Source organism: Diadema setosum, chromosome 22, assembly GCF_964275005.1.
Source record: "Diadema setosum chromosome 22, eeDiaSeto1, whole genome shotgun sequence".
Taxonomy (NCBI): domain Eukaryota; kingdom Metazoa; phylum Echinodermata; class Echinoidea; order Diadematoida; family Diadematidae; genus Diadema; species Diadema setosum.
The window spans coordinates 14964951-14988001 of NC_092706.1; the positions used below are offsets into that span (position 1 = coordinate 14964951).

The 23051-nt window shown below is 37.8% G+C and overlaps 1 protein-coding gene across 1 annotated transcript in view; it reads right to left on the reverse strand.

Moving 5' to 3' along the window:
- Positions 1-23051, reverse strand: part of LOC140245447 (uncharacterized) — a 302226-nt gene that overhangs the window by 198733 nt on the left and 80442 nt on the right. Inside the window, exon 3 of the mRNA XM_072325026.1 lies at positions 15767-15856. Coding sequence (XP_072181127.1) covers positions 15767-15856 — 90 coding nt within the window. The remainder of the gene's footprint in view (positions 1-15766; positions 15857-23051) is intronic.

Here is a 23051-nt window from a genome sequence, read left to right on the forward strand (position 1 = left end):
ATTCACTTGGCACAGGGAAAACAAAAACACATCAAATAGCGTTATCCAACACTTCTTCTTCTTCTTCTCCTTTATGTGAACAGGGCACGACTTCATTTCACAAAACAAATGGGAATGAGCTAACTTATCGGAATGAATTACACCATCCCCCGAGCCACACCTAAGGTTCAAAAGTCTGATATCTTAATGACTTCCCTCCTCGCCCCACCCCCTCCTTAACCATCTCCTCTTTATTTTTCCTCCAGACCTGTTAATAAGATCTCACCAGGGACACAAAGTTTTCCTTCCTTTGCTGCCCTCCCACCAGCTTCTTCACCCTTCCTCTCTCATCCTTCCTCTTTTCCCTTCACCTTTTCTCCTTCTCTCTTTCTTCAAGGCTCTCTCTCTCCTTCCCCTTCATCTCTCTATTATCTTTCCCTCTCATTTTTCTCCTTCCCTCTCTCTTCATGTCCCTGCCTCCTTCCCCTCTACTAATCTTTCTCTTTGTCTCTCTTTCCTTCAATCTCTCCTCTCTCTCTCTTCATCCCTCTCTCATCTTTCTCTTTCCTTCCTTCTCTCCTCATCTTACATTCTTTTTGTCTCTCTCCTTCCATTCTTTCCTCATCTTTTCATCTCTCTCTCCTTCTGTTTATCTCTCCTCCACTCTCATCCCTCTCTCCTCTTCACTTACTTTCTGTCTCTTCCTTTTTTCTCTCCTCCTATTTTATCCTTCCATCTATCCCTCCCTCTCTCTCATCCTATCTTTCCTTCTCTATCATCCCCTCTCCCTCTTTCTTCTTTTCCCATATCTTCCTCTCCCTCTCCTTCCATCTTTCCCTCTCCTTCTTCCTCTCCCTCTCTCCACTTCTCTCGTTCTGTCTACAGTAGTATCCGTCCTCCATCTCCAACGCTCGAAAAACATGTTCCTTTTCTGACAGTTGTCTTGTGAGCGTTCTTTTCTTTTTTTTTTTCAACTCTCAATATTTTTTCCGTTGCGTCATCTGCAAACATCCTGGAGCAGTTTCTGCTGTGCTCTTCGTTCTGATCCATTTGTTATCTCTAATTTTTATCTCGTGTTGTGTCATGCCTACAAACACAAACACCAAAGAGGTACGGTTCGTTCATGAACCTATTTCTCAAATTCAATTATTTCCTGTTATGCCAATCGAAGGTATTCAGTGTTTTCATTGATACAAAGCACCTCTGGCACCTGCAAATACTTCTTCTCTCATTTTCAGAAACAAGTCACTTTCTCTGACATCCTTTTCCTTTTTTTTTTTTGGGGGGGGGGGGTCTTTTTTTCTATTTTGCTGAGTTCAACCAAGCTTTCTTCCTTACAAAAAGAGATGTAGGATTATTACATCACACAATTAATATTTTTATATCATTTTCCTCCGAAATAATAACAATAAATATGTTTTCCCAATAAGTAATTACAAGGTGAAATATGTTTAGGATAGTCTTTTAACAACCAGAAACTTCTGTACCAAGCCCTATATAAATGTAATTTATCATTATTACCAGGAGTATATGAGTATCACAAGACTATTATCAAAGCCACCAGAATATTATCAGAACCAAATTTCTGAAAAGAAGAACATATTGTAAAAACCATTTCATTAAGAATGAAACTTTGCAACTGAATATGAAACTAGTATCAAAAATTTATTTACAATAGCACATTATGAATCAAAACAAATTCATTAAGAATGAAACTTTGCAATTGAATATGAAATCAGTATCACATATTTTTTACAATGTCAAATTACGCATTCAAACAAATTCACAATTAATCACAACTTTATTCATACTGCAAATAATGTCCTACTGAATACACTCAATCATCCAGAGTGACAACAGTATGATGCTGCTACAGATATGGGTTTCTGCATTCTCTGCTACCTATTTTTGACAGTAGTTAGCTCTTATTAGGAACTCAAATTTTTTGCTCTTGATAAATGTCAAATCCAGCACTGATTTATCAAAAATTGTCTGGGTATTACCACTTATTAATGCTTACTACAAGTCATCCAATCATTTTTCTAAAAATCCAACTTCAAATGCTAAGACAAAAAACTTCAAGAAATTGCTCACGACAAAGTAAATAATCAACAAATTACACAAACTCACACAATTGTTTCACTCAGTTTTATGCAGTGATGTAACATAAGTGAGATTCAAAGAAATCATTGTGTGGTACAAGCACTAAGTAGATATCATTACTCCGTCAAACAGTAGTGTATAATAGTGTAGGCATCTGTTGAAATGTAAGGCAGAGATAGGTTAAGTGCACATCTACATTCAGTTTGAAAAGTGATAACAATCAAATATCCATGAATGATAAATATAATATATCATAGTCAAATTTGGGATTTTTTGCACAAACAATAAGTCGTTGATACATACAATCAAAACATGACCAATTTTGGGAAAATAGCAGATATCATACTTACCAATGGGATATTACCACACGTATCTAACCAACCTTTTCATATTGCATGCGATTCACTTGTGCTTAAGCTGGAATGCGACGTGGACAAGATAATGGACATGATCCAATTCCATTTGCATTTAAAACCTATAAGTAGAATCATATTCGGAAGTGTGGGAGCTGGGATTTAGTTGGCAAACATATTTTCAAAGTCCTGGTGATGAGTGGTGTTCCCCATTAAGTGGATCAAGTGGTGATATGTTTTCCTAGCCCTATTGCCAAAAATATCACTTTGAGGAGCAGCAAAGGAGGCTGCCTCAGGTGTTGGGAATCAGAAAATTGAATTACAATCCCACCAAACGCATCGGCTCCTGACGCAGCCAGATACATGATATGTTGCCATGGTTACCGCAGCAGCAATGCCAACATCACTCGACTCTCGGGCGAGCTCTGAAGAAGGATCCCAGGCACATGAGGAGTAAGGCAATAACTGGGATACCGTCCCGAGAGGATCACATGCCTTGCAACCGGGTGTTCTGGGATTAGCCGAAAGATCACCCCATGCCAATTCAGGAAGAAACAAAATTGTTCAACAATCTGCACCGAAACTTGTGTCATGACATGTGCAAAGGATCCTCTGTCTCAGAGCACAGCTTTGGTTCTAATGCTCTGACACAGAGCAATAACCTTGGCCTTTAAAGTTATCAGCTTCGCAGATTCTTTTAACAGCATTTTGGATGCAACTAATTCTTGAAATAAGAATCCAACCTCACCAAAAGTTGAACCAGAAGTATAGTTTTAAAACACCCAGGCTCCCCCTCCCCTTCCCTCCCTCCCCCCCCCCCCAAAAAAAAAAAAAATAATAATAAAAAAAAAACGATAAGAGCAACCCTCTCCAATATTATTACTCTATTTCATTCCATATTCAAACCTAAATGGTTGACTACACATGAAAATTTCCATGTGTTCATGATCATGAAGACACACACACAAACTCAACAGATTATTGTTTTTATTACAACTGATTGACATATTGCCCATCAATGACATAAGTAATTTCACTGATTATTTAGTGTTTCAGTTCAGTAAGTCTATGAAAAATCATGGGCATATACGCTGGGGTTGGAATATTGTTTTTATTGTAAGTTAAGATCAGATTTCTATCACAAGTTCCCACATGGAAATATGAAGGAGGGATGGAAGAAATATCCCTTTGCTTTGTATCCAGCAAAATATCTCTTTTGCTTTGTATCCAGCAAAACAGACTTTTGTGATTACGTCATTAGTCCTTCTTTTTTTTTTGGGGGGGGGGGGGCACTACAAGTGTTGAATCTACTTGCAGAGATGTTCCTTTCATTCACTACTTGATTTTTCCTTTTGCATGGCAATGTCACAGAAAGCACATTTTCCATTTATTACCAATTCCATCCATTTCTTTGGATGCTATACGAAAATTTTAAATCGGAGGAGAGTGTCTCCCTTTAAGAAGAAGTCGGATTTAACTCAGATGAAAGTGAACGGAGTGTTGAAGACTGTGTACACTCACAGTCTGTCTGGAAAAATGTTGACATTCAGTACGTCTCAGCATGCTGTCCCTAAACACACATACAGGAAGTGTTTTCTTGCATTTAGTTACAAAGTCATAGATAATCCTCTCTTGCATTTGGACAGTGAGGACAAGGCGATGGATAGGGTGTCCACAAATTTAAGTCCCAGAAAAGAAAAATCAGACAGACGCTTCCACATTCTTAATAGATCACTAACGTCATACATGTAACTGAAAATCATCAACATCAAGGAAATATTTCACATTTTCACTGACATTTTCAGATATATTTACGTCAATACATGCTCTTTTCAATGAGGACTCTGCCTAAAGCTGAAAATGAATCTCCCCAAATGAGAAACAAAAAAATATCTGCTTGCAAATTTAAAACTTTAGAGCTGGTTTGCCCACGGTAGTAACATCATTCTTTTCCGTAGGTTATAATGCAAAAATGTTATCATGAAAATAACAACTTGGACATCAGCTTACTTTGTTACTGTTTTTCATATCATAAAGAAGCAGTTATTACTCTAAAAGAAATTCAAAGAATTCATCTAAAAGAGATAATGTCAGTATTTTACAGGACGGAGTAGATACTGGCCCCGAAGACGGTCGGTTCACCATCTCCTCAACGAACTGGAGTATCATCTCTATCCAAGTCAACCTGCACGGATTGCCGGCCATTAGCGCCCCAGAACCTCGGCAACTCTTGGCAACTTGTCGATAAAGCTCAAAAACAAAGCTATCGATTTCCTCTGGTTTCAGGTCCCTCTCCTGGATACTTTTCTTTCTGCTCGGGGCGGTCGAAAGAGCCATTTTCGAGACATTTCCACTCACATTATCTTACTTGAGCTTGTAGTTAGTCAACATCAAACTGATTTACTAAATATTGATTACTGACTTGCCGTGACCTATCTTCAGAAACTCATTCAAGTTAACACGTAAGGAAATAATTGTCTAATCAATGACAATGAGAATGAATGCTCTTCTTGAACAGCCCCACCTGTGGGCATGGAAAAATAACAAACAAGGCAATAGTAATGTTCTAGAATTATGGAGCAAATGCTGGCAGTTACAGTACCACCAATAAAGATTTGTGTCTGTGTTTGTTGCTCTTTTTAATTAGAAGCAGTTGTCCAATAAAAACATTTGCCCCACAGTGCCAAGTCCATACATACAACCCTTTTGTATACTCCTGATATGCATGTGTTTTCTAAGGCATACTTCTGTACTTTCTCTTGTTTGTGTAATTTGATGTAATAGACTACTTGTGATTTCTTGAATGATAGGCAATATATGATACATGTGCATCATCGTTATCATTTGTTATTCTTATGAATATCATCACCATCATCATCATCAATAATCATCATTATTATCAATGTCAATTATCATTATCATCATTACTATTAAACATGTCCAATGTCTGGATTTAAGCCTAGTAAAATCCTTAGCTTGTCCTTTGTCTACCTTTTGAGATCTAATTAAAAGAATGTATAAAGTATATGGAATAATTAATTCATAAGCTAAACACACCTTATTTATTTTTTCTCAATGCTTGATGAGCTTAAACACTTTACAGCTGTAACTTGTCATCTTTTCTATCGGCACGCAATTCTCCACACCAAGAACAAAAGAAAATGAAACAAATAACAGCAATTAGGGGAGTCCACATTCAGTGGTTACAATTCTCCATGGTTCAAGTAACAGGCAGTCGTAATGAAATATGGATTAACAGGATTGAATAAACCCCGTATCATCAACAGCCAGCTATCAGACAGCCCTGTCAATCGACACAGACCACCAAACCACCAGCGGAGCTCATGATAGACACGCAAGACATGGCTAGCATCGATCTTGTTTTCATTGTGACTGTCTTCTATATGTGGTGAAGAATCAATCCGTTTTGCCAGCTGAGGTAAAGTAATGGTTTCACAAGATTTTCAGTTGCCATCCAAAGACCTATCGAGATTTAATTCAGACTGGGACAATCCCAGTCAGGCGAGTATCGATCAGAGGAACGACCAAAAGGGCAAACGCTGGTCAGACTCCCGCAATCGCCTTCATCAGAGATCACAACTCATGCGTACAGCGGCGCCGAGCCCGGCTGGCGGGGAGCAAATCGTGTCCTACATTTTGCAGATGCTGCTGCCTGCAATGATGCATGACCACGAGATTGCCATACACTGGCATAAGATAGACAGCACGCCACTGCAGAATACAGCCATTCCTGCCCTTACAAGTGGGAATCATTCCGATACAATCATCTTTCATATATTTGGATGCTCAAGAGTGATGTCCTGCCACACTCAGAAGAGTACTGGGCAGCGGAGTAAAACCTGTTTTAATCTTTCATCCATCACTGACATTCAGCCAATATGCTTTGTATCTCACTCAAAGTCTTTGCTACGTTGATTATAGTCTGCATGCATTTCCACTACATTTCTCAATTTCAATGCTTGTTTTATTCATACACACATGGTTCTCTTCTTGAAGTGCCTGTGCAGTAGTGCTCTTTCAATCAACGGATAACCTGCATTAATTGCACTTATAAGGATAGAAAAAGCAACTCACATGGTCAATTTAATAACATATCACATTTAATGCAATGTAGACCCTTTCTCCCTTCATTCATCTCCACGCTTACTGGACTTGATAATGAAGCGTCCAAAGTCTTGAATGATAATTAAATTCCACGCATCCCACGAGGCTTTCCCCTGGCCTCTTTTACCGGAGGCTCGGAGGGATGTTGTCTCATTACCGTAGCAACGAGTCATTGCCCTCCACTGATTCCTTTCTGATGGTTCTTTTTTTTTTATCCCGTCTCAAAAGACATTCTACTTTCACCTTATCTGCGAGCTTCCCTACATACTTCCAGTGAAATCGGTGCCATTTAATGCCATTTAGACTTGTTGGCAAACTAGAGGACATTGTTACTCATTATCTGTGAAAAGTTACAGAAAAGGAGGAAATACAACAATTGTATACAAATCAAGTTGTACAATATGCAGTGTCCTTTCACTCAGAAGTGAAGACTGGTCCCTGCATGGCAGCTTGTGAAAAGCTATGGAAAACATTACATTTCCATTTGAATGCCTAAATTCTGTATTCCTCTTTAGAACAGGGTCAGTGATTTCTGTTCAAAGCTACATAATCATCATTCCCTGTCCGTGGATGAAGGAACCAGCTTTGGAAACTAGAGACTCCTAAAAAGAAAACCCTCTGAAATAAATTTCACAGACTTAGAGGTAGTACATAAAATCTAAGTTTATAATGTCCTATGCCTCAGCATATTTTCATGACAGTGTCAACCTAATCATAATCACTGTGTTTATTCCTGTAAGCCAACTGATTTATCAACAAATCTGTAGATATGCCATTCTCTCAGCCTTTCAGATACGGTAATCTTTGAAATAAAATTGAACATAGAATCCTTCTTGAAAGAGTATAATCACAAAAATGCATACATTTGTAAGACCTATATATCATGAAAATGTACTGCGCTGATTTTTCCTTTTTTCCTTCTACCTCTTTATTTTCATATATGAAAAGAGAAAATTCTATTCCAGGGAGATTTCTCGTCACTGGCATTGCCTAAGGAGGGTAAAAATCTTCCATCATAAACATTTCAATTGATGCTCTTTGTCATTTTACAGAGCTGTTGTCAACACAAACACTTTCAAAAAGTTTACCACTTCATGCGCCTTGGTTGGATGATATCACATCTTGCCAGTACACAAACATTGACAATGCTTACTTCCAAACACGTGAAGCAGGCATCATATTGTGGAATAAGGGTATTATGATTACTGCTAGAACTTTTCAGGCAAAGGAATGACAACGAATGGTCTTCTATAATCCAATGCCATGAATATATGGAGATTTCTGTGAGTGTGTATAATTTGTTTCATCCATGTAAGTCTTAAAGGTCCTCTTTACCTTTTGGAGCAGTGATTTAAAAAATGTTCAAGATATCACATTTTAAGCATATGTGTAGGTCAGTTGTATCGCAAAACATCTTAACCATATAAACATTTTGCAATAAAGCCTAAAATATAAGGAGATATCTCTGTTTTTCTCATTAAACCATAACTGTAGACGGTTTAGTCTGGAAACATTTTTATCATAACTATTGTTCACATTTTGTATTTATTTAACAATATTTAACATTGATTGTTGAGTATACTGATTCAAATTTTTACATTGATAGTTTCCATCCCTAACTCACACCTTAGAACCATTTTGAAGCACTAATGCTGGGTTTTTGTTTCATCTGCAAATGGTTAATTATGCCTTTAACCAGACTTCAACAGGAGAGTCAAACCTAGAGGATTTCTGAGAAGAGAGAAGTTACAACACTCGGCGAGAACAATTAGACCGGTTGAAAACGCTCTCCACTGCATCGTCCCGGATATTACGCAGACTTATCGACAAGGTCTGGCAGTCACAAGTGAGGGAGATAGCCACCCCTCTCGCAGTCTCGCGCACGACACCGTTGGATCGGTCAGAGCAAAATTTACGGAGCAAACTACCTTTTTCATTTCCTGGATTTGCAGCCTATTTGAAATGTGAGGTTCCTTGTTGCTGTTGTTGTCTTGCATCTTTTGTCTTCTCTTTCTTTTTTTCTCTCATCTAATGACCAAAAGGTGGTTGAAGGCATTTAAATTACCACCAGCCAGTCCCTTTTACAAAGTCCATTCAGGACAGAAGAGGTGAACTATAAGACAGATTAGCCCACTAAAATGCTACTCAAATAAGACTGGCATTGATCAGTAGATGTGTAACTATTTTTTTTTTTCTAGAATCACGCACCTTCCAATCCTAAAACAACTTTTGTCTATTTGTTTGATGCAATATTACGATTAAAACCTGGCTAAATTTGGATGTTTTATGGCATTGCTACACTAACATATTTGAGTTTTTCTTCCAATTCTATTTCTTCTTTATTTTTGGAGTGAAATGTAGATAATTACATATGGTACACATTCCTTGGGGGGGGGGGGGGAAGAATGCCAGAGCATTTTTTTTTTTTTTTTCTGAACGAGTGGAGATTTAGAAGATTTGCAGATGTTACTTGCACAATGATAAAAAAATGATGGAATGGGATCGAAACTAGTAGGATCAATCGCGAGGATGTATTACACCTGTTTACTGACTCTTCTGAAATAGAATCCAGAGAGTAAATAAGCAAAAAAAAAAATGGAAGAAAAAATTCTCCCTACACCTTTCGCAAGAAAGCAAAACAAACAAAACGGTGGAAGAGATTCCTTGACTGATTGCGTATAGACGCGAATGTAAGTGTAAACAAACGCAGATGTGCTATCGACTGGGAGCCATTCTATCTCAGTCCCTTGAAGCGGTCGATGGCCAGGACAGAGTCAAAACATTTCCAGCAGGACGAGTCACTAATATATAAAGCATGGCCGCTGTCGGTGTTACTGCGGTGTTTTCGGCCCGGAGAGTCTTAGCGTTTGGATTCTCCGCCCCGTGCCGGGGGTATCGTCTTGCTGAAACAACATCTGAGCAAATTAATTCCACTGATTGATGGTGTGGAGGGCAGGCCAGAGTGAATCCGATGAGGTAAACCGTTTGGAATCACTTCTAGACAAGGCAAATTGTAAAGAAATTGAAATAAATGACACATCCACGAATCACCCACCTCAGCCTCCGAAGGCAGCTAAAAATAGCCACATTACTCATGTAACTACAAAATGTCTCTTATTGGTGAACATTTTGATAGGTTTGGAATACTATGTTGATAGGGCATAATATATTTCACATTTTTACACAAGAATCACCTTCATCCTCATTACAACAAAGGTTTTATATCTCATCCCCGAAACTTTCAAGACAAAATCGGTCCCTCTGCAGAAATCACAGAAAACCACACATTTTAGCCTTTTAGGGGCTTTTTGGGAGAATACTTCTTCAAGGTACATTTTATTGAATTCATTGTTAATTAGGACTTGTGAAGACAATGTCTTCATCAATATCAGCTGCACAACAATTATTTATTTCATGTGATAAATCAATGCAGAACCACAAACATAGTCAGTAAATTCAGCAGTCCAAAGATCCAATGACGCACAGCGAGATTTATCATAAAGAGCCTGATTCATAGTAAAGACAGAATCTACTGCCGACAGTATCTGTATTTACTAAATGAACATTTCAAAAAATGAAAATGAATAATAACGAGAAGACGACACTACAACCCTTATTGTCAGAAGCCAGAGATCTCATTTGAAACTTGATGTTATTAAACTTGAAGATTTATGTGGATATTGTAGACTGAGAGGAAAAGTTTACATGGGAGAAAATCTCATTGATTCCAAAGTCCCTATTTCTCTATCCTCTCAAACAATTTTTTTTTTGGGTTGTTGTTTTAGGATAGGTTTACAAAATTCCTTTTTGCATTTCAACTTTATGTATTTATTGATTGAATGAAGGCAGAACTTCTTTCCTTACGCTATTCAATGTTGCTTTTTTGTTAATCCTGCAGATGTAGTTTTAGATTACATTCTACAATCAATCATTTCCTCCTGTGCAAAAAAAAAAAAAAAAAATGAAAGAGTTTTTCAAGTAGTTCTTGGAAAGCAAACGTAGGATACATGATGTTCGCAACATGTTTTTTGGAGAATACAGGAATGCAAAGATACATTATGCATGCTACTATATCTGTGATTACATCACTCCCCCCCCCCCCCCCAACAATCGACAGGTTGAATGTTTACATGGACTTTTCAGAGAAGGGGGTATCCAACCATTTGGTTGTAACTCTGAAGCAATTCCCGGAGTTCCTGTGTCCGTTACCTCTAGGTACAGGAATATGGTTTTTACGAAGATTTGATAAAAACAAACCAACAACTAAAATAAAACTTCAGAATTCATTATCCAAGGCACAAATCCGCTCTATCACCCTTCAAAATGTTCTCAGAACTTCCGTCCAAAGATGGTCAATCTATAATTATAGGAACAAAAAGTATGCAACTTCCTGTTGTACTCATTTACATTTTCGCCAAACAAGCCTATGACTGTGATGATACTATTTTAGAAGCTGTTATTTTCACATACAGATATTTTTGTGAATGAGATCAAAGACATTTTTATGAGAGTTTCTTTTCGAGATTTTGACTTCAAAGCTATCGTAAATACACTAATGCCTGTCCGTTTGTGATATTTTTTTTTTGTGTTCTTAAATTCGCAAGCCAACAGTGACTCCTGCAATTTTGCAAAAATCAAACCCTCGCAAAAAATAAAAGTTTTTACAGTATGGTACTTTACTTCTGCCAGTCAGGAACGATCACTGCAGTAAAGGGTTGCACAAGATTCGAATATGGTGTCAGTTTACCGGTCTGCTGATTCTAGACATGACATCCACTGGCCTCCCCAGGTAAAGCGGTGTTTGATGAGCAATGTATCAAATTTTGGCAAGGATAGATAAATTGATTGCAGGAACATGGCATGTTGAATGGAAACCCTTTGGATGATCACATCAGCTAACAGGCAACGGAATACTGTGCCAAATATTCTTTCTGACTTACGAATCACCTTCAGCAGCATTCAACGGAATCTGCAGAGGGCACCCTATCAAACATTACCAAAAAAAAACTTCCGCCAATCTCTGTTGGCCATATGGGGTTACTACTCAGTGAGGGCTGCAAATTCTGAAGCTTCTAAGATTAAACAGTTCTTCTTCCATGTAACATGCAATGTAAAATATTTGCCATCTACTGACAGATTTGCTTTGTTATTTGGTTACTTTGATATTAAGAGACACATAGCCAAATGTCAGTCGGTCATTCAAATTGACCTGTATACAGAACGAGACTGGCGGTGATAACCTCGTCGTGGGCTGAAATTTGCAATGCATCCCGTTTCTCCCGGTTTGCTCGTCCGCCATCCCCCCCATCGGCCACCGGTGTCCCTCCTCCACAAGATATTGCTTGCCTCTTCCTCCCGGGGCCAGGTTTGGCAGAATTAGTGCAGGAAATAAGGATGCTATTACCCCCATTGAGCCGGGGCAAGACCGTCAAGAAAAACCGCCTCTCCCGCTGCTCTCATTCTCCGTCCATAGCTAGTGGGCACGATGGTTTACAATTGCAGTCTTTACCTTTAACTCTCTTTTGGGAGACGGTCATTCTGCCCTACCATTCAACCAAAACAAAACCAAAAAAAAGCCTGCTTTGCAAATCTCCCAAAACTAATTGCAGCACTCCTAATCAACTTTCCCATTCAAACAGTCCTCTTTGTAAAGCAATATTGTTTCTCCTGAATTACAGCTCGGCTGCGGTTTTGGGGATACCACAACCAAACAAGTACTACACAGCTTCTTTTCCCTGTGATGGCAGTCTCTGCGAAGACATTAAACACCATAACATAAAAGTTTCAGCAACATGATCTTACAAACAATTTTTTTTTAATATCGAATACACACGCTGTAATTTTGTAACCATGCAAAAAAATGAACTCTCGTCAAATGTGTAGTCTTTAATACCAATTACACAGTTACAATTTAATTGAGTGAAAGATCCTAATCAAGCTTTTTACTTTTTTTTAGTTTTGATCATTTGTGACAAGTCTACTTTATAAGGAATTCATTAGGATACATTTTTTTCTGCAATTTGACTTTGGTATTAAAGAACCAATTTAGTTTTTGGTAATTTCTTCTCTTTTTTCTTTGTTTCAACTACTATATCTCAGCTTCACATTTCCAAAATAAGAGACATTCAGATATATCCAAAGTTACTGAGTTAAGACAAGTGGCAAAACATTACTTTGCTATATGATTTCATAAAATAGTGACATGTCTTACTTTTCTGTACAAAAAAAAAATAAAGATTCAAATAGAAAACATTAAAAGAAATTATACTGTGTGCATATATTGCATGTTTGATTTAATTGGAAAATGTGAGTTTCTTAGCCTGTATACTGCAAGAAAACCAGTCAAATCTGTGGGACACATTTCCTTTAGTAACTCTAGCACTCTTGGTATATTCAATTAGAGACAGATTTTGCTTTTTATCACAATGACACAGATGGTTTAAAACAATATAGATAACCTAAACCTCAAATGTTTCCTTAAATCCAGCTCTACAAAATATCAAATGACTTAAAGCCACTGGCTCCTGGCTAAAGATAGAAGCCAGAAGTAGCTTAAAGCAAAATATATACCTTTTTACTTGTCTGAGATTTGAAAGTTTGTTGTTTTTTTTTCTCCCTGAGGATGAAGCTCAATTTCAGAGGCAAGTAGTCACCAACAGTAAAATCAAACCTACAGAACTACCATTCAAGTTTCAATTACCCCAGCTTTCTGTTGCCAGGGTAACACAAACGCATTTACGCTATAAAATTAGTCATTTGGAGACCTGATTTGGCTTGGTAGCCCAGTTTACAGTTTGTCTTGAAATAACACGAAGGCAAGGAAACAAAAGAGGATTTTTTTTTTTTTTTTTAGTGAGGAGAGCTCGCACAGACACAAGATCCGAGAACGAGAGATCATTTCCGGTTGCTATCGATAAACGACGCAGCTGCACTACGACTTTGAATTGACATTTAGTTATATTAGTTCATTTGTTTTTGTTTTTCTATTGTCTACATAGGTATACTTAAGAAGGCTTCTGACAGCTGCCTGAGATGAAAAACAAGAAGGAATAAGGACAGAGATAAAAACAAGAAAAATAGAAATTTGAGAACGGTATATGAAAAAGAAAAAATGTAAAAAGAAACAGGACAAAAATGAGAACAAGAGGATCCAACAATAAAGAAGATGAAGTAGACAAGAGATGACTTTCTATGATAAAACCTTATGATAAAAAGTTAATGATGATACATCTCTTTTACATGAATATTTCATAGGGAGTACATTTTGAGAAGCTGGTTCAAGTACCATTTTTTGGTATTGACGAAAGCTGTTTCACTGTGTTCTACAATATTTCTTTCATGAAATAAATTGTATTCACATTCACTTTGTTTTGCCTGTAGTAGAGAGCAATTCTATCAGCATTTTTCAAAGCACAGTCATCACAAACTTTTGCCAGAAAACTCAAGGCTTGCAAGACGCTTCAAACTTCACACATTTTCTTCATGTTCACATTACAGCTGGGCACAAGAGGGCAGTATACACATCATCACAGGTACCTAAATTGAGTGTTTCCTAGGTACACTCACTGGGGGGAATCCACTCAACTTCGCCTGTTCACAATTTCACCGTTTCTGTCTCTTCACCTCCATCTCAAACTAACTCTCTCTCTCTCTCTCTCTCTCTCTCTCTCTCTCTCTCTCACTCACTCTCTCACTTTGCTTCTCTTCTTTCTCCTGTAATCAACACTCCAAATTGATGTTGCTAGTTCGGTTTTTCAATACGTGACCCGCTACAACAAAATGATCCTAAAGTCGGGCGAGGTCGATTATTTGAAAATTGCATGACACAATTCCCTAATCTTTCTGCTTTAAATTGATATATAACACATCTTATAAAAATAATCGGCTGCGGAGATATCGATGTTTAAAAGAGAGCATGTCAAGACGTCTGGGAAATCACAGTTTCGAGAAAAGCGCCCTAAAAGTTCTCCTTGCGACGCAATCACGATCACGGGACACGCAGTAAGTATTCACCTCCGGACAATAGAAGGTAAGCCCTAGCAACCCCCGAAATGCTCATTCAAACACAGCGTCGGCGGTCTCCTCACCGACCAATCAGTGACCAGGATGCCAGGAGAATTGGCTGGGCCGGCTGGGCATACCGCACCCCGCCAGCACGCACCAGTCGACTGGGCAGTGTGCGAGCTTCACGCTTCGGTTAGCGGCAAGCGGCAAACTGACCAATGAGATCACGCTGGTCGTTGTTAGGGGCGGAGCCTTTGTGTGGCGCTCAATCCAAATGTTCGAACCAGTTTCTGCTTCGTTGAAACGCCAAAAAACATGGTCCAGGAAAACGCTATTTTTTGGTCTTTCCTTTCATCATTTTGCTTCAAAATTTCGATAGATGATAGAAGACATGTCAGACTCTAATGATATGTCAAATTCAGAAAATCGTAAGTTTTGACCAATTTTGATGCTCTGACTTCAAACTCGATTTTTACGGCTTCCACCGTGCGCGACTTTAGGACCATTTTGTTGTAGCGGGTCACATATATCTACAGATACATTGATTCTCTCCTTTTTTTTTTTCTCTCCCTCTGCCTTATAATCTTAGCATCTTTCATGTGTGTGTACAGTGTACATATAAAATTATATACCTAGGGAAAAAATGTATATATATTCCTGTACAATGTACACTTCATACCAAGTAAGCACACATGATATGTTGTTGGCAAGGTTTTTATCATTTGCAAAATAGATGATGAATGTAATTCAGCTCCTAGAATTTAAATTTTGGTTTGAAAATATGCACCATGATCACTAACATTACAGTCAGTGAGTTTGATAATACACATACACACACACACACACACACACACACACAAACACATAATACAGAATGGATGAAATCTTCGTATACACCAGTAAATTATTAGTTACCTCCTGTCAAAACTGAGCTGGGGCTAGACCACACCTCAGCCAAGACAAAACCGGAGGCACATTCACACTGGTGACTAAGCCTGACTTGTGCCTATATGGAGCCTCTAGACAAATCCCTGATTAGGTAGCAGTATGAAAGGGGGATTGTCAGGTTAGAATTACCAGTGGTAGACTGGCTCTTTGGCCACGAAATATGACAAATCGGTTTTGTACACATGACAAGCAAGAATGATGTTGAATCACTGTCATCCTGTTTCCATGGTAACTGGTGACGACCAATTGCTTACCTCATGTGGGAGAGTGCTGAACGTCACTTTCTTGGTGGACTTGGTCTTCTGCGGCACAATACTGGTAAGCTCTCCTCCAAACTTGAACGACTGCCATAATTAAAAGAAATGGGAAAACAATGATTATAACTACTTTTTTTTTTGCCCTCTGTAGATCCAATGAGTACAATCTGACATCTTGGTTATAAAGTGAGGGGAAACACTATGATTACATGAGTTATGATGCAGGATTCACTTTACATGCACTTTACATCAATAGGTGACATTATTTGTATGAACAAGGAAACCTGTTTTAACAAGGTCACCAGGATGGCCAATTTCATCTTGTTATAACCAGTACCTTGGTGCTGACATACTAAAAAAAACAAACAAGCTAAATACAACAACGGAAAATTGGGACCACTGGATTTACCTTGTTAGATTTTAGAAGCTGTATCTGGTTGTAAGCAAGCTTGTTATCAAAAGCGGTTCCTTGTATCAAAATGCATACATCTGGGATTGCATTTTTGCTCTTTCATCATAGCTGATCAATTTGTGCTCTCTGTCATGTAGTATTTATGAGGGGAAAAGACAATGGTTATATAGTACACTGAATCAATGGATATAATACTAGCATTTCTCACAGTGCAGTTGCCAAAACTGTCTGTTAATGCAATCACTGTTTAAACCACTCTCAAGAATGCAGGGCAGATGTTTGTTAGTGTATTACATTAACCAGTAACACAAGTTACTGATCAACCTTAGGACCGAATGATACAGTAATCACTCCCATCATCTGGTATGTTAACAGCATCAATACATTGGGAATCAATATGATGATATGTAAAGGAATCACCCATAGACATGGACATAATCATTAGTAACATCCGTTTCATACATTGGACCCAGTGTGTCTGGACATTAAAAAATCAGTCTTCTGCCCTCTATTGGTTAATGACATGACAGTCAGTCCTGAAGAGACATAGTGGAGGCTGCTATCGTGGCAATAACCCCAGTCCAGCAACCTACACTCTTCACAAATTTCCCATTATTTCTATATCTTACAGCTCAATGTCAATGATTTCTCACACAGAGACAAACATAATGAAAACAAAAACACACTCCTTCACAAAAGTTACGCAGAAAAAACTGAGATACAATGAATGGGTTGTCAAAGTGCATTTGAGTATTAAATACCCATAATCACACAATATGTGAATCCAATCTCTACTATGGAATAAACTTTTAACTTTTAACAACAGGTTTTTACTAACCAGTCATTGAAATACTGCTCTGAAAAGTGTTCTTCAAGCGTAAGAATGGTCAAGTGGTAACCATGATTAATGCAAGAAGTCTTGCCCATCCTAGCATGTTGTGCATAGTGTACAAGCTGTTATTTTCGTGATGGTTTAATTTTTGCGAATTTTGTGAATCAGTCAGATAATGAATATAACAACACATGAAAATGTCGCATTGCACTAAGGTAATAGTGCATTTATGATACCACTAGTGTCAATTCGCGAAAACAACAAAATCTCGAAAATGTCTCTGACCTCCTCATTCGCAAAAATATCTGTAAGCAAAAATAACAGTTTATACAGTAGTGCATACTACAAATGGTCCATGAAAAAAAGTGGAATTACACAAATAAGTTCATGAAAACACTTGTTGATATGGAAGTTGGGATTGAAAACCAGATCAATAAGATAATAGGACTAATTCACATGTGGTAATTTGCAGATATACAAAGATAGTCAGCAGCAGACAATAGAGCACATGGAACTGAATGTACCTGTAGTACTCCAAAATAGCAGGATGGCTGCATTCTTCACCCCTTTTTGTACTTTGTTTACCAATCAGCTCGTATGTTCTAAACTAGAAATCAATGAATAAGGACTACCCCCCATCCTCTGATACTCACAATAACACAATGGCTGAGACCTCAGACCATCATATATCATCATGTCTGGATGGTTGTTCAACATACCAATCTTTGGGGGGAAGGAACAAGATGCCATGAATGCTGACATATGTTAACAGATCTAATACTAAATGGCAATGGCCTTAATGCTGACTCAACAGCTTTAGAAGTTCAGATTTAGTACACAGGGACATAAAGAGTTAAATAATTCTGAAGTTCAAACAAACTGAGGGGGTATCAACAAAAAGTCTTAATAACAGATTTTAGCAGATTTTGTTTCAATCTGATTCTGCCATTTAAATCCAAAGATGTCTGAAGGTGATGGATAAGATCGATATGATGTGATCATGATTCATATACAGCTGATGGGTTACAAGGCTAAAAGATCATATCCCCAATCTCCCAAAAATGTCAGCTGCCCCTCCCCCCCCCCCCCCAACAATTTATTTGCTGGAATTATATTGATGACAAAATTATGTTCCTCCTATGAGCCAAGAACAACTCCACAAATGCCAATGTTTACCTCTCATGATAATCCAGAATCAAGGTACAAAAGACTTAATATGAAGCTTCAGCATCAAAATCAGTAATGATGTCACATTTCACATGACAGCAATCATATTTTACAAAGTATGTAGCAACTATTGATTACAGAAATAAAGCTGTGAGTAGATTGCAGACAAGTTATGACCTTTAAAGTATTTAAAAAAAATATATATTTTGCTTTCAGGAAGGGGGGGGGGGAGATAGAATGAAAATGTGGGAAGAACACGATGAGGATAGGAAACTGTTGGTGTTTGAACCGAAAAGTTTTGGAGATGCGTGACGAATGATCACTCACTGCTGCTAACACGTTACCGTGTTTGTGTGTGGGCGTCTGGTCCGTCGAAGAACGGCCACAAAAATTAGGGAACATTGACAGAACCAAACCTGGTCACATGATCATGGCAAATCAAATGGGGGATTACATGTACCCCACAGGAAATCAGCTTCCACTCCAAAGTGGAAAGAGGGGAATGTACTTGACTGCAGGGTAAATGGAAGTGGCATAGATTACATTAGGATGAGGTGGAAAGAAGCCCTAATAGTCACTCTGCTTCAAAATCGGTAAAGTCAGAAGCAAGCTAAGCTGATGTAGGCTGGCAGGGGAGAATGGAACAACAATAATCTTTCAATCCACAACTCTGCACTTGATTCATTTGCTCTAACACTACATATTATTCAAGTCAAACAAACACTCAGCATTTAAAGGGTGTGTACAGTTCTGGTCGAGGTGAGGATTTAGCTTTTAACGTTTTGCGAGATATTCAGAAATCACTCTGAGATGTCAAAGAGCATGCAGTTCTAAGGGGCATCAAAAGTTTATTCGATGAAAATCGGTTTTGAAATGGCTGAGATATCCAAAAACAAGGTGAAACAAAGAGATCCTAATAAAGTTGTGGCATGTCGCCTTTTATTATTTGTACTTTTTGGAATATCTCAGCCATTTGAAAAACGATTTTCATCAAATGAACGTTGAATCCTTCTTGAAATTACATGCTCTTTCATATTTCATAAGAGGCTTTTCATTATCTCACTCAGGAATGTTCAAAACATGAATCCCCACCTCAACCAGTACTGTACAGTCCCTTTAAGGCCGAGATTCTACAAAATGTCCCTTCAATACTTGTGCATATTGTTCGTACCTGCGAACTCAGCAATCATTACATACCAGTCAGAATCTAATGTCTCACACTTTATATACATGATGCTCATCCTCCATCAAGCACTAGTTTTCATGGAGTGGGTTTTTCTTCAAATACTGTACACGTATATGCTGTTATTTTCGCGTACAGATATTTTCGCGAATGACGAGGTCAGAGACATTTTCGCGAGATGTTGTTTTCACGAATCGACGCCGACGCTTACATTAATGCTCTATTAACAAAGCGCATGGAGACAATTTCGCATGTTGTTAAATTCGCGATCCAACTGCAATTCGCAAAATTCGCGAAAATTAAACCCTCGCGAAAATAACGGCATATACAGTATTCTAATTATGAATATTCCATAATTTCAGCATAAAATCCACTGCATGCTTTCAATTCAAATACTGTAAAACGAAGAATGTTCGCATGCATTTTAATTTCACGAATTTTGCGAAATTAAAATGCACGCGAAAGTTCTTGCCTACACAATATGCATTGGACGCCAGTGGCAATTCGCGAAAATTTCACGCTGCAAGAAAGATCATTGGCTCCAATTCACTAAATTTTCATGCCACGAATATATCATGTTTTACAGTATATTTAACGGATATTACTGATAAGATAATATTTCCACTCAGTTTTGCCTCTGGTGAAAAGTCCTTTAGCATTCTACTCTAATTTCTCTCTAAGTTTACTCAGAGTATAATCTGACTTCACATTTGGTCCATTGTAGAATTATTGAGAGTTGACTTTTGATAGTCACAAAGATATACTACACTTCCATTTCAAGGTTCTCAGAAAAAAAAAAAAAAACTATTAATCCTTATATATTTCTTCAAGTGTATAGTCCTTCAATGCTAAAATTTGGGCATCACTATCATTAGATCCATTTATCTACAAATCTATTTATACATCTTTGTTTGTATCTTTTCACAATGACACATAAAAAGAAGGGTTCCAGGAGTGTTGAAAACGATAAAGAAAAGAACTACAATTCAAAATTTCAGACAAAGGTAAGTGAAACATGTTCAATTATTATGGGAAGTATTTCCTGGTGAGAACCAAAGTCCCTCATCCTTGCTTTCTGCAAGTATAGAATGGTACTTGAAAACCAGCTACATTCGTGTTATGGCAGTGGTATTTATACAAGGCAGCCGCAAACTACAGATTAACAGCTGGAAATAGAAATTATTTGACGTTGTTACCATTACAAAACAAGTAGTAAATATCAGAATTCCTATTTCCTCTGCTCCTGCCTGCCATAGATCGATGATAAACTAAGAAAGACAACTGAGAATATCTTTTATTCAGCTAAATAATTTGGTCCACTACCACATATGTCATGGCAATTAAAGCAAATCGAAATAAAAGAACATATCTTTTACAGCCTAGAAAGCTAAAAATGAAAAAATTACTTTTATCAACATAAAACAGAATACTATCATTAACCTCATCTCAGCCAGAAATTAATGTTCAAGCTTTCATATGTACTTGTCATCTTATTAATGAAAGATTAATATTTTCTGAAATTTTTACACCTATGATTGGCTTGACTCATTGGACAAGACAATTTCACGTCACCATGTTTTTTGTCAGTGGAGTTGGTGAGTTTGATGTTGGTAAAGCTGATAGTCAGCAGGTGACTAATTTCCATCTGTCTCCAATCTGAGATTTTCTTAAAAGAAGTACACGGGTATCATTCATATATAAACATCCTCATCAGTTAGCTATCTTTTTTTTTTTGGGGGGGGGGCATTGTTTTCATTTGATCTTCAGGGACATTTCAGGGAAGAATATCTATGATGAGAAGACATGAATAGATTTTTTTTCAAGAAATAAATCCACACTTCACACTGAGATAATTGAGAAGTGTGGCGAGTATCAGATGGACTCGGCCTCATTACGGTCTCACTAACGATTCTGCATCACGTGCCGTCACTAACGAAGATCTGCTCGAGCGATTTAGCGGCCGTGATGAGTCATGGACAACATTTTACGCCGAGGCGAGAGAGACGGATCAACGGTAGCTTCTTCTCTCGCTTAAATTTCTTTTCACAATGATTGCACCACTAGCTGGCGCCATATAATCGCAAGACTGTGCAATAGAAACAAATTGCATTATGGAAGAAGAGGCGCGAGGTGTGAGGTTTACAGACATGAACTTATAATCTTCTTTTTAGGTGTGAAGCTGGGAGAAGAGTAATCAAATTTCTTTAAAAGTTTTGGTATCTGTTACAATCCTCTTTTGCTTTACATAGGACAGCCTCAATTAGGAGTTTAAAATGGATACAACTTCATGAGATATGCATACTGTTCAATCTCACACATCTATCCTTGTTTTTGCATTTATCCATACATGTGAGTATAATAAGCTGTCACCATAAAAGATTCCATGCATTGCTTACTATAATCTATGGTAAATTACTCATCACCTAATTATGCGAATACAGAAGTTTTAAGTGATAAATGCTTTCAAATATGACCAATCACCCTCCACACAATAACTCCCCCCCCCCCCCCATCTCCTTCCACCTCATACATATCTAATGTCAACTTTTGTTGCATTCTTTCTTACTGTACAGATATTTCAAACACCATGGAACTGAATCCAACCTATCCTCATAAATTGATAACCTAATATCCCAATGCATCATATTTACTGGACTCAGATAGCACCCCCTGACTAATGAGCTGAGAGTCTTCATTCACATCACAGACATGAAAACAAAGTTATCCTTGTGATTTTTAAAAAGAAAACCATGTCATATGATGAACTTAGGTATAGCACACTCTGGCCTGATATTCAAATTATTGTGTATTCTCAGATATGAAGAAAAATATCTTGTATCTATCCCTTCATTCGAGCACATACTGTCCTCAGAATCTAATAATGAAGGGCACTGTACTTTCATTTCTCATTAGTCTTTTTATGATGAATTACATGAAAAAAAAAGTAAGTCAACATGATGAAGTACAGAAATACAAAATGATCTACCACAGCAAGAAGATATATCAAACAGAGAAGATACTGACAACCTATTTGTAAAAAGCATGATAGTTCCAATTAGGAGAAAGATTACCATTCGCATGACTATCCCCTTTAAAACGTGTGTCCAGCGGACAGTGGAGACGGCTCTGTGCTCCCTGTGATGGGTATGAGGCATACGTTTTTCCCTATGAGTCACCAGAGCTAGGGTGGATCACCTGACTTGCCCCATCTCGCTTGGACTCCCGCCTCCCTGTTGTTGTTGTTGTTCACTTTTTTTCTTTTTTTCTTTCATTTTGCTCCCAAGATTTATGGCGGTGATGATACCAGCTCTGTCTCAGAGCCTGGTGCTAAGATACACGGATGAGTTGGGGTAAGATGAGATGCGCGTGTTCTGATTCTCCTCCAGCATCATCATTTTCGCCATGGCAACAAGCAGCAAAGAAGTGAGGATGCTACTTTGAAGAGGATTATCAAGCAGCCCTTCCTAAGAAAGTTTTGTCATTTCCACAAAAAGTTCTTGAAATGCTTTACCTTCTGTGACTTTCTTGTCATGAATGTAATGTTATTTCTTTTAACTACTTCTTGATATTCTTGTTCTGTAACATATAGGGCAAGTAAGATATTATATTTACATTTCCAGCAAATGAGAGCTTATACTAGACCTGCAGATGCAATGAGAAGAAATGTGAACACAAACACTTGATTAAA